The sequence below is a fragment of the Pituophis catenifer genome, unplaced genomic scaffold (genome assembly GCF_029215685.1).
Source record: "Pituophis catenifer annectens isolate HBS135680 unplaced genomic scaffold, rPitCat1.0.hap2 SCAF_12, whole genome shotgun sequence".
NCBI lineage: Eukaryota > Metazoa > Chordata > Lepidosauria > Squamata > Colubridae > Pituophis > Pituophis catenifer.
The window spans coordinates 11,297,166-11,309,798 of record NW_027256892.1 but is presented as its reverse complement, the minus strand read 5'-3'; the positions used below and the strand labels follow the sequence as shown (position 1 = coordinate 11,309,798).

General features: G+C 42.2%; 1 protein-coding gene across 3 annotated transcripts in view; it reads left to right on the top strand.

Annotated features, from left to right (window-relative positions):
* Nucleotides 1-12,607, top strand: part of AEBP1 (AE binding protein 1) — a 31,245-nt gene extending 18,638 nt beyond the window's left edge. For all 3 annotated transcript variants that reach the window (XM_070952553.1, XM_070952552.1, XM_070952551.1), the window contains exons 11-22: nucleotides 93-202; nucleotides 2,521-2,660; nucleotides 3,098-3,182; nucleotides 3,860-4,004; nucleotides 4,405-4,496; nucleotides 4,799-4,922; nucleotides 6,161-6,357; nucleotides 7,084-7,263; nucleotides 7,997-8,339; nucleotides 9,014-9,153; nucleotides 10,036-10,135; nucleotides 10,781-12,607. In XM_070952553.1, coding sequence (XP_070808654.1) covers nucleotides 93-202; nucleotides 2,521-2,660; nucleotides 3,098-3,182; nucleotides 3,860-4,004; nucleotides 4,405-4,496; nucleotides 4,799-4,922; nucleotides 6,161-6,357; nucleotides 7,084-7,263; nucleotides 7,997-8,339; nucleotides 9,014-9,153; nucleotides 10,036-10,135; nucleotides 10,781-11,340 — 2,216 coding nt within the window. In that variant the 3' untranslated portion in view covers nucleotides 11,341-12,607. The remainder of the gene's footprint in view (nucleotides 1-92; nucleotides 203-2,520; nucleotides 2,661-3,097; nucleotides 3,183-3,859; nucleotides 4,005-4,404; nucleotides 4,497-4,798; nucleotides 4,923-6,160; nucleotides 6,358-7,083; nucleotides 7,264-7,996; nucleotides 8,340-9,013; nucleotides 9,154-10,035; nucleotides 10,136-10,780) is intronic.
* The last annotated feature ends 26 nt before the right edge of the window (nucleotides 12,608-12,633 follow it).

The following is a 12,633-nucleotide window of genomic DNA, read 5'->3' as shown; positions in this document are numbered from 1 at the left end:
TATTGCTTTTAGAATTTCTTAAGACAACTGATGCAGCAGCTGCTTATCAAAGTGACTGCAAGTGTGACCTGCCCGTGTATTTGGATTTCCAGAATGCCCTCCCATTGGAATGGAATCTCATCGAATTGAGGATGATCAGATCTTGTCTTCTTCCATGCTGCGACATGGTTTAGGAGCTCAGCGTGGACGTCTCAATATGCAGGTATTTCCTGGAATTGATATCTGAAGTAGTAAATGTATGTCTCTGAAATGATATTAATATATAAATTAAAAGTCTGGATAGTGGACATTGTAATATCTGGAGAAAGCAGAAGAGAAGAGAAAGAATGGAGAAAAATCACAAAATAGAAGTAGAAGTAGAATACCTATGGCAGAAGAAAGTAAAGATAGTACCAGTAGCATGTAGATACCTTGGTTGCAATTCCAAAGCATTTAGAGCACCACTTGAACATCATTGGCATTGACAAAATCACTATCAGTCAATTGCAAAAGGCAGTTTTACTAGGCACAGCTTGCATCCTTCAATGATATTATTAAACATTATTAAATAACAACATCTGGCTATCCTAGATCCTTGGGAAGGGGTCAATAAGTGGACAAAATGTCAAATCTATTTTAAATATCTAGTGATTGGGTGACCATCCATAATTTAAATTTATTTGCTGCCGAACTCCCAGCGATTCTGGGTATTGGCAATTACCCGCTTCATTCAACACAGTGTCTAAATTAATGGATCAGTGAAATACTGTGGATATAGTATACCTCGACTTCAGCAAGACATTCAACAAATTAGACTACAACATACTTCTTGGTAAAATAGAAAAAAGTGGGACAGATAGCATCATCATCAGATGGAGTTGTAACTGGCTGACAAACCATACTCAATGAGTAGTCCTTAATGGTACTACATCTACATGGAGGGAAGTAAACAGTGGGCTACCACAAGATTCTGTCTTAGGCCCAGTACTCTTCAATATCTTCATAAACGACTTAGATGAGGGATTAGAAGGGGAACTTCTAATGATACTAAACTGGCAGGAATAGACAACACCCTAGATGATAGGCTCAAGATCCAGATGGATCTTGACAGACTTGAACATTGGGCTCTATCTAATAAAATGAAATTCAATGTAGAGAAAAATAAAGTCTTGCACTTAGGCAAGAAAAACCAAAAATACACATATAGACTGGGTGAAACCAGGCTTAATAGCAGTAACTGAGAGGGATCTTGGAGTCTTAGAGGACAACCAATTAAATATGAGCCAAGAGTGTGCGGCGGCAGCCAAAAAACCCAATGTAATCCTAAATTGCATTAAATAGAGGGATTCAATCAAGATCAAGGGAGGTACTAATACTTTATAAAGCCTTAGTAAGATCACACCTAGAATACTTCATCTAGTTTTGGTCATCACGCTATAAAAAAGATGTTGAGATTCTAGAAAGAGTGCAGAGGAGAGCAATAAAGATGATTAGGGGACTGGAGGGAACATATGAAGAAAGGTTGCAGGAACTGGGCATGGCTAGTCTAGTGAAGAGAAGGACCAGGGGAGACATGATAGCAGTCTTCCAATATTTGAGATGGTGCCACAGAGAGGAAGGGGTCAAGCTATTTTCCAAGGTACCTGAAGGCCAGACAAGGAATAATGGATGGAAACTGATTAAGGAGAGATTCAATCTTAACAGATTAACAGAGTTGGAATGGACCTTGTAGGTTATCTAGTCCAACCCCCCCACCCAAGTGGGAGACCCTACACCAGTGATGGCGAACCTATGGCACGCGTGCCACAGGTGGCACGTGGAGCTATATCGGTGGGCACGCAAGTGTTGCCCTAGCTCAGTTCCGGCATGCATGCGCACACCGGCCTGCTGATTTTCAGGCCTTCTGGGCCCACCGAAAGTTGGGAAACAGGCTGTTTCCTGCCTCTGGAGGGCCTCCAGGGGTGGGGAAGGCCTGTTTTTCAGTCTCCCCAGGCTCCAGAGGCTTTCTAGAAGTCTGGGGAGGATGAAAACAGCCTTTCCACTCCCGGAGGCTCTCCAGTGGCTGGAAAGATCCCGTTTCCCGACTTCCAGTCCCACCGGAAGTCAGCAAACAGGCCATTTCCGGCCTCCGGAAGGCCTCCGGAGGGGTGGGGAAGGCCGTTTTTGCCCTCCCCAGACTTCTAGAAAGCCTCTGGAGCCTGGGGAGACCGAAAAACGGGCCTACCGGGCCCACCGTGCCATCGCTTGCCAAAAGTGTGGGGAGTGGGTGGGGCCCATTGAATTATGGGTGTGGGCACCCATGTGTGCAACCTCCCTCCGTTTTTGGCACACGACAGAAATGGTGTAGGGTCTCCTGCTTGGGTGAGGGGGTTGGACTAGATGACCGACAAGGTCCCTTCAAATTCTGTTAATCTTTTAATCTGTTAAAACACATCTTTTCCCAGAAAGTTGAACAATTTGCATGCTTTGCATGCTTTAAATCAGTTCAATGCTGATTTAAAGATGTATATCTGTGCTTTCCTTATTATTTTTCCCCTCCAGGCTGGATCCAATGAGAATGATTACTTCGATGGTGCATGGTGTGCAGAAGATGACAGTAGCATACAGTGGATCCAGGTGGATACAAGACGAATTACCAAGTTCACGGGAGTCATCACCCAAGGCCGGGATTCTCTGCTCCAGTATGTGAGGGTCTGGGCAAGTCTACTGTATGTGTGGGGTCTTGAAGGATCAGTTGAATGGATGAAATAAATGGATGTGGATGGGAAAAGTGGACCACCACAATATATTGCTTGCTCTGTATTGGATCTCTGCATGCTCTACAATTCTGCAACTAAAGAGGAAAATGAATTCTACATGATGGTACGGTATTAAGTAAAACATTATAATTGTTGTATAATTATTGCTATATTGGGGCATTCCAGTTCCTGATTAGTGGAAGTTTTCTGGACCATCTCCCAGTTTTTGAGTCCTTTCCAAGCATCACTCCTATATTCAGGTTCTCTTCATCAAGACTAGAATTCTGGTTTTCTTAAAAGGGGGAGAGTCAAGAATGCTGATGTTGCCTCCAGCCAGCTTCCTACCTCCCACTGATCAGCCTTCTCTTTCTCTATCCTAGTGAGGACTTTGTCACCACTTTCTACATTGGCTTTAGCAACGATAGCCAGAACTGGCTCATGTACAGTAATGGTTATGAAGAAATGGTATGTACTTGACCTTGCAAAATCCTTCTGGTGCCTGATGTGAAATCATCTGTCTTTTAACAATGTTCTTTTATTCATACCTCACTTGACCTGAGAGGGTCCAGATGGGCTGAAACAGAAATTCCCAAAATTGGCAGTAACTCTGCTGGCTGGGAATCATGGAAGTTCTAATCCCAACAAGCTGAAAGATGCAAAAGTAGAAAAAGTCAGCCCTGGGGTACTAAAAACTTTATTCTGATTAGCCAGGACCTGTACTGTGCTGTTGATTTCAAGGGGTTGAGAAAGTCTGAGGCCCATAGTCACTCTTTACTTTGGTAATTCCTTTATTTGCAAATCTGTCTATCAATTTCAAGATTAATTTCCAGTGGACTGCAGAGAAAATGATCAGATTTGATGGTGCAAACTCATAGGACAATCAAAATTATTTTAAAAATTGTTCAAGGGAGCACCAATTGATATGAAAAGTTTGGCAGAATTTTTTTTAAAAAATACTTCTTTTAATGGGCATATGCCCAAAGGACTCTGAAGCGCTATAGTACATTAGAATAATCTTGAAAAAAAATAAAATGAGAGGCTCAAGGATACAGTTCTATAGTAGCTGGATCTTCTTGACTGTCAAAAAAAAAAAAAAAAAAAAAAAAAGCAGCTGTCCCTCTTTCTCCTTCTCCCTTTTCTAGCTTTTTTATGGAAATGTTGACAAAGACACTCCTGTGATGACCGAATTCCCGGAACCGAAGGCGGCTCGTTATATTCGGCTCTATCCATTGACATGGAATGGTAGCCTCTGTATAAGATTGGAAGTTCTGGGCTGTCCCCTATCCAGTAAGTATGGAAGAAACAGTGGCCCTTGGTCCCTTGTCCAGTTCAAAACGACCATTTTAAAAAAAAAGGTAATTTGTGGAAGGAGATGGGAAAGACTAAGCTCTTAGGGGTCTGCTGCTACTGTGTTTCTCCGAAAATAAGACCCTGTCTTATATTTTTTTGAATCCTGAAATAAGCGCTTGGCCTTATTGCCATGCGCTCAAAAGCCCAATTGGGCTTATTATCAGGGGATGCCTTATTTTGAGGGAAACAGGGTAGCTGAACTGGTCTAAGTGGAGCTAAAATTCTGACTGAGTAATAAGCAGCTATTGGTTTGGTATCAGAGAGAGAAGATTTGGTATTAAAGTTCCTGCCATGTTTAATCTGTCCTTCCTTTCTTTCTCCCCCTCTCTTTTTGCAGGCATCCATAGCTATTACAGTTTGCAAAATGAAGTGATGACATCAGTGGACAACCTGGACTTTCGCCATCACAACTACAAGGATATGAGACAGGTAAATATGCATGTTGAAAAAGATCTTTACTCTTCAAGAAATGCTGCTTTGAAGACAGGATTTAGGCAGGTTAGAAATAAAGAGGTAAAGAATAGTAGGTGATATATCCACTCGTTTCGATTTCAACTTGAGCACAACAGTGTGTCTGAGATGGATTGTATGTCCTATGAATTCTCCTTAGATGGAGCTCAGCACCATCAGCACCATTGTGAATGCTTCAAAAGCTTCCATGAACCTACTTCTAATCACTTCTCTATCTTCAATTTTCTGGCTGGGAGTACCATTGTTTTCCTTCCCTGCAGCTTATGAAAGTAGTGAATGAAGAATGTCCCACCATCACCCGCATCTACAATATTGGCAAAAGCTTTCGAGGACTTAAGATCTACGCTATGGAGATATCCGATAATCCAGGCGAGCATGAACTGGGTAAGAATCCCACTGCCTTCAGCAGGCCAGGTCCCAAAGACGCAGACATCCCCAAGTATTATGCAGATCGGATCACAGATCTTTTTGTCTTAGTTCAAGAGAAGAATCTCTGTGTATACCCAAAGACATAACAGACATACATGTACAATACAACACACAAATTTTACTTATTATTATCAGCAGGGTGGTTGTTAAGTGCTAGTAGCATTCAATTATGTTATCTTTTTTGCCATGGTTGTTAAACAAATCAGTGTGGTCGTTAAGTGAGTCTTGCAGTCATTAAGTCAATCTGGCTTTCCCACCAGCTGGGAAGGTTGCAAATGACAATCAAATGACCATGGACCTGTCAAAATACATGCTGGTTGCCAAGCACCCAAATTTTGATCATATGACTGTTGGGATGCTGTAATGGTCATAAACGTGAAGACTGGTCATAAGCAGTGGTGGTATTCAGCCAGTTCTAGCCAGTTCGGGCAAACCGGTAGCGGTGCTGCGGGAGGCTCCGCCTACCTGCCCAGATGTCATCATGTCCCATTTTTGATGCTCTGCGCATGTACAGAAGGTCCTGCGCATACTCAGAGGTGTCACGCGTGAGCAAAGCAAGCGCACGTGTGTGCTCACATTTGCAAAATGGTAGCGAAGGTAAGTCAATACCAACCCTGGTCATAAGCCACTTTTTTCAGTCCTGTTGTAATTTCAAATGGTTACTAAACAAATAGTTCTAAGTCAAGGACTACCTGCAGATCTAAAAATTATCATGTTAAAGTCATACTTGATAGAGATAATGTCATAAATAATCAAAGCAATAAATAGTATAATATTAGATCAAGTAGTGGGAGCTACATGGTTCCTTAGAGGCTGAGAGTTCAATCCTAGGCAGTGGCAGAGGTTTCTCTATCAGGACACAAAAAGAAAATATCTGCTGTGAACTCCACAAAGACGTCAGGAAGGGCATCCAGCCAGTAAACGCTTAGCTCCATTCAGTTGTCCCAACTCCACTCCAAATAAAGGGAGTACAGGGTCATAAAAAGAAAAGAAAATAAATAGATCAAGTAGTGGATTTTCATTACCTTATAAAATGTGCTTCTAATTTCTTTTGCCCTCTGCTTTCTTTCTGCCTTTTGCATAACACAGCTTCCAGGGGAAGGGAATAGCATTATGGGTATTGATGTTAATATGGACTCTTTGTTGCATTTTCTAATGGAGTATTAGCAACTTTCCATTTTGAATTATTATAGGAGAGCCAGAATTCCGCTATACAGCTGGCATCCATGGCAATGAGGTGTTGGGTCGGGAGCTGCTGCTTATGCTGATGCAGTTTATATGCAAGGAGTTCAAGGATGGAAATCCACGCATCCGGAACCTGGTGACGGAAACCCGCATCCACCTTGTCCCATCGCTTAATCCTGATGGCTATGAGATTGCCAGCCAAATGGTGAGTCTGACTCTGTAGACTGAGCTGAAGGAATCCAAAGACAGGCAGAGGGAACCCCAAACTGGAAGAGTTGGGGCTATTACCAAAAAAAAAAAAAAAGATGGAAATGCACCAGTTAGCTAACTTTCTAAATTTATGCACACTAAGATCTGCCTTGGTTTTGCATAGCTGTGCCTTGCTTTCTTTACTAGAAAAACAAAAAAGTTGGCTGCTTGAGCCATTTCAGAATTAGGTCTTCTGCCCAAGTTGAGCACAAAGCATCCAAGCAATTTGTAGCCTAAAAACTGCCATGTTAGTTTTATACACACCTTAATGGTTCCTAGACAGCTGTTTTGGCATCATCACCACAGGGAACAAAAATAGGGAGGCCTACTTGTGATTGAGGCTGTCTCAAAAAACAACAAAAAACCAATAAAAAATAAGTGTAAGGTTTAGCCATGAATATGATTATGCAAGCATATCCTCTTTTCCCCGCATTTTGGCCATGTCATTTTGGCCATGTCATTCACTGGAGAAAACAATTATGTTTGGAAGAGTTAGCAGTAAAAGGAAACCAGGCTGCCAAAAAATATGGTGGCTGGATATCATCAAAGCTGACACCAGCCAGAGCACAGAAAAACTCAAAGAAGTAGTGTAAGATTGGAAGATATGGAGAGACCAGGCCCATAGAATTGCCAAGAGTTGGACACAATTGAATGGATAACATCATCATCTTCTTCTTTTCAGGGCTCAGAATTAGGGAATTGGGCTCTGGGACATTGGAATGAAGAAGGCTTTGATCTCTTTGAGAACTTCCCTGATCTCAACAGCATCCTATGGGCTGCGGAAGAAAGAAAATGGGTACCACACAGAGTCCCCAACCACCACATGCCAATTCCTGATCACTACCTTGCAGAAGATGCTGCAGTAAGTACACAGATGGAAGAAGATGGGTGAGCATCTGGTGCAGGAAAAACCCACCAGCCCTTAAAACATGTATGTGAGTTTTTAAAGCCAGAAATAATCCAGTTCAAGAAACATAGAATATAGAATCATGGGGCTGGAAGGAACTTCAGAGGTCTTCTAGTTCAACTACGTGCTTAAGGCAGGAGACCTTATACCATCCCGGTCAAATAGTTGTTCAGTCCATTTTTGAATATCTCCAGTGATGGAACACCCACAACTCTGTGGGAAGCTATTCCATTTATTAATTGTTGTCCCTGTCAAAAAAAATCTTCTTACTTCTAAGTTGGAACTCTCTTTAACAAGCTTCCATCAGTTAAAAAGAGTGACCTGACCTTTTTTATTTGTTTTCATCTGCTTGGGCTGGCTGATTTTAGAAAAGCTGAACAGGGTTGGACCTTGTGAGGATTTGGTTAAGGGCGCCACATAATCCCAGGGCTTTAGGCTAGTTGTTGAAAAAGCATTCTAGAAGAAATTGGTTCCGTGCTATTACTAAGAAAAGTAAATTGATTTTGAAGTCATCAGGAGTTGAGATGGAAACTGAAGTAGAACTTATATAGCTTCACTTTTAAAATGAAAAAAAAAAGCTTAATCATGGCTTACAAGAAAAAAAATACTTATTTTTCATTGGAATATTCTGGTGTGATCCCATTCTTTCCAGCATCCATGACTTGACTTTGGAACGTTTTTCTCCCAGGTGGCAGTTGAGGTGAGGGCCATCTTAGCCTGGATGGAGAAGATCCCCTTTGTGCTTGGTGCCAACTTCCAAGGGGGCGAGAAACTCATTACCTATCCATTTAACATGGCTCGGCCCATCAATGAGAATGAAGTAGGTCGTCCACCATCTCTGGAGGACTATGAAGAGGAAAATCCAGAAGCCAAAGAGACCCCAGACCATGCCATCTTCCGCTGGCTGGCGATTTCCTATGCATCAGCCCATCTCACAATGACGGAAACGTTTCGTGGAGGTTGTCACGATCAAGATGTGACCAACGGAATGGGGATTGTCAATGGGGCCAAGTGGAAACCACAAGCAGGCAGTAAGTATGAAGCATGGAAGAAAAGCAGAAAGAATCTCAACAGTCTGATCTGTTAGGGGAAGTGCCATTATTGATAATACACAGCGGCATGTGGATGTACACATTTCAAACAAGATTCTTTCAAGTTCTCCTGCCTCTTTTTGCTTTCAACCTGTGTTTGTCTAATGCCTTTTTGGTCCTCTGCTCCTTGGTTCTGAATTTGCAGAGGATGTGAGTCATTCTATATTTTTTCATAACAATGTTGATCTTTTTGGTTCAAAATATCTTCCCATTTTGCAGAACACAAAAAGGAAGGAGAAAATAGCAAGATGAAGAATTTAAAAGGCATGAGATAAGGAAATTTCAGAATTGTAATCTTGTATGTGTCTGTGTGTGTATGTGAGTGCGTATGAAGCAGTGACACTAGATTTAGATAGATTCCTGGGTCGGTGTGACCTCCAATAGGAAATGAGGCTAAATAGGAGATCTTTATTGTTTAAGCAGTTCTCTCATGAAATTTGGTTTCTCATGAAATTCACCCTTTGAGGATTTAAACGTCAATCAGGTTTTCTAAATTTCACTTCATCCTCTGACTTTGCAGTCTTTGTACAATTTGTAGAAGTAAGTTTGTCAAGGGAATTAAGGCCTTAAGTGGAGAGTAGAGGGTGATGTCCTTTTCCTGCTAACTCTTTCAGCCCTGAACGATTTCAGCTACCTACACTCCAACTGTCTAGAGCTCTCCATCTATCCTGGGTGTGACAAATTTCCCCATGAAAGTGAACTTCCACAGGAGTGGGAAAACAACAAGGAATCTCTTCTGACATTCATGGAGCAGGTGAGGTGCAGAGTTGGTCCACAGAATGAACAAATCTTTTCAGCTAGGCTGGGTCAGTCAGTAAGGATTAAACCAGTAATATACCATTACTTCTACATGCAGATGCATGTAACAGGTGAGTGCCCTTCACCAAGTCATGAAGAGAACAAGTTGTTCATCCACACAGTTGGTTGGATAGAGTAGATGGAAAACAGTTGTACTTTTCATGTGTTGTCTCCAAATAGTAATTTTAATGGAAAAAAGGGAAATTATTAATGCACATTTTAAAATTACATTTATAATTCATGTTTTCTTTGGAGTTCAAGGTGGTGTTTAGAGCAGAGTCTCTACTTACTCTCCCATCAAAAAGCCAATGAGCTTATTATCTTGAGCTAAGTGACTGGCTCCATGTCACTTAATAAACTGTTTGGCTGGATGGGGATTTAAATCTAAGTATCTCTAGTTCAAGATCAGTGCCTAATATGCTAAATTACATTGTTTTTATGTACCTCACTGGAGCATTGAAAGCTCGCTTAGTTCTTCTGTTGTCTGCTACTCAAGGACAGTAGAAATATTGGATGGTTGGACAGTGTTTAGAGTTAGTTCCTGCACTGTTCTTATTCTGAGCACCCTCAAGCATTTTGGTGGATGGCAATTACCAGAACAAGTTTTTTTCCGGTTGCGTACAATACAAAGTATGTCTAGTGCACTAACTTGGAATACATACCAAGTATCCTATGAACCATCAGAGTTCTTATCAGGCATCCGAGTTTTCATAATAGCTTAACGGACTTTTCAGAAGTGTGTCCTGGAGGCCCGAGGTGGATGATCACAGGAAAGGCAACATCTAAACAATTTAAAATAAAAATATAATTCTCCTACCCTAAAGACTTTGTCTTACAGGTACATCGTGGTATTAAGGGCACAGTGACAGATCAACAAGGAGATCCCATTGCAAATGCATCCATTTCTGTGATGGGGATCAATCATGATGTGCAAACAGGTATGCCTAGAATAGTGAAGACAAATATACAAGTCCTTTCTTTGAGCCTTCTTAGCACACGCATCTCCTTGATCTTTTTGCTTGCAAAGCACGCGCCTTTTTTCACACACAAAGAACAACAGAGTGGGAAGGGACCTTGTAGGTCTTCTAGTTCAACCCCATGCTCAAGTAGGAGACCTATACCATTTCAGACAAAAAGCCTCCAGTGATGGACCAAAATGTACTATTGATTGTTTTCAGTGTTAGGAAATTCTTGCTTCTCTCCTTCTTTAGTTTCCATCGCTTCTTATCTTCTGGTGCTTTGGAAAATAGGTTGACCTTCCTCTTCTTTGTGGCAGCCCTTCAAATACTGGAACACATTTCCTTATCTGCAATCAGTTTCAGCATCATAGCAATAGCACTTAGACTTATATACCATTTCAGTGCTTTACAGCCCTAAGCATTTTACAGTCAGCATATTGCCCCCAACAATCTGGGTCCTCATTTTACTGTCCTCAGAAGGCTGAGTCAACTTTGGGTTGGTGAGACTCAAACTGCCAAACTGCTGGCAGTGGGCAGAATATCACAGGCAGAATTAGCCCGTGATACTGCATTCTAACCACTGTGCCACCATGGCTAATCAGATATTGCTCTCTTGTGTTCCAGCAACTGGAGGAGATTACTGGCGCATCCTGAATCCTGGTGAATACCGTGTTACAGCCAAGGCTGAGGGCTACAATCCGAGTGTCAAAACCTGCAGCGTCTTTTATGACATTGGAGCCACCCAGTGCAACTTCATCTTGTCACGGTCCAACTGGAAACGCATCCGAGAGATCATAGCCATGAATGGCAATCACCCACTTGGGAGGCCCATGCTGGGACGACCCATGACACCTAAGGAGCGCATGCGCTGGAGGATGAGGATGCGCCAAAGAGCTCGCCTGCGCCAGAAGATGCTTGAACGGCTGCGGAAAGCCAGCACAAGCATTCCCACCACCGTTCCTCCAAGTTCTGCATTTTCCTTCTGGTTCAGCAGCACCACACTCCCACCGTGGAGCCAAGAGCCTCCCATTGCAGAATCAGCCACTTCTTGGGATGCCGATGTCTACACCGAGACGGTGACAGAATGGGAGACAGTAACAGAGGAAGTAACCGAGGTGGAGATGACTGGCACTGCCTTTCCCATGACCACAGCAGAGACGTACACAGTGAACTTTGGCGATTAGGATCAGCCTGTCAAGTTTGTGAGGACTGCAGGCCAGGAACACTCTAGACATTCCTAAAGCCTACTCTGCCTCTTCTGGAGCAGGTAGTGGTATCTATTCACTGTAGTATGTGGAGGCATGTTCTCCTAGTTTTAGGACCCACCAGGAGCCCCTTGCTTTAAGCAGGCTCTAAGAGCCGTCACATTTGCATCATTTATTTTTCAAACACACACAATGAACAACTTTCTCTTTCTTCTTTGGATATAAAGGCTCAGCTTTCTTTATAGGGTTGGAATACTGAATGGAAAGTTGAGGTGAACAAATTGTACATCTCAGGATGACTATAGAATAGGGAACAAGCTAAGAACATAACCTGGTTGAATCTTTTAACATTCTGGTATGTTAACCTTTTTTTTTAATTCCTACTTTATGTTGTTCTTTATAGCAGGGGTCCCCAACCCCCGGTCCATTGGCCAGCACAGGTCCGCAGCATGCCAGCAACTGGGCAGCGCAAAGAAGCGAAGCCCCATACATGGGATGCAGGCAGCATGCAAAACCACACCACCTCCAGTCCATGGAAAAAATCTTTCTCCATGAAACCAGTCCCTGGTGCCCCAAAGGTTGGGAGCCACTGCTTTATAGTATAGTGTAAGATTCTTGCAATGGGGAAGGAGAAGCAAACTAGGCTTTTATCCAAAGGCCCACAGCTATTGCTTCCCCATGTAAATTCACTGAAATAATGGAGCCCATCAAGCACTGACACATATTTGGGGCACAACCCAAGTTTTATCAAAGTGTCCCCATGACTGTTAAATGGCAGTCATTTATGAAAGGGATCTGCTATATGAAAAATTCAGATTTCTTTCCAATTCTATTTAAGAAGTGAAATAATTCTTAAAGCATAGAATAAGACCATAACTAGAACCAGAGCAAAAATTGATTAACTTGAACATTGATTTGAAAAAGAAGATCTATTTTTGACTTCTCAAAATGCCAACCAGTTTAACTTTCCAAGGCATAAATGGCTTTCTTTCAGTTTTCTTCACTTGATCCGGCTTGAATTCCCATAGGATTCTGGGTATTTTCCAAAGTGAGGAGCTGGTACAGCCTAATCTTCTCCCAGTTACAAAGTCAGTATCACTTTGTTGTGGTCCTCCTAACATCAAGGAAAGCTGTTGCCTTGATTGCAACAGTCAAGAAGGAAGATTGAGATTTTCTAAATCCATGGATGACTTTGAAGCAGCTGCTGCCCAGGAGGCAGTCCAGGGTCACCTTGAGTCTTTTTGGTTTTCCAACAGTTGTATTCATTGAATA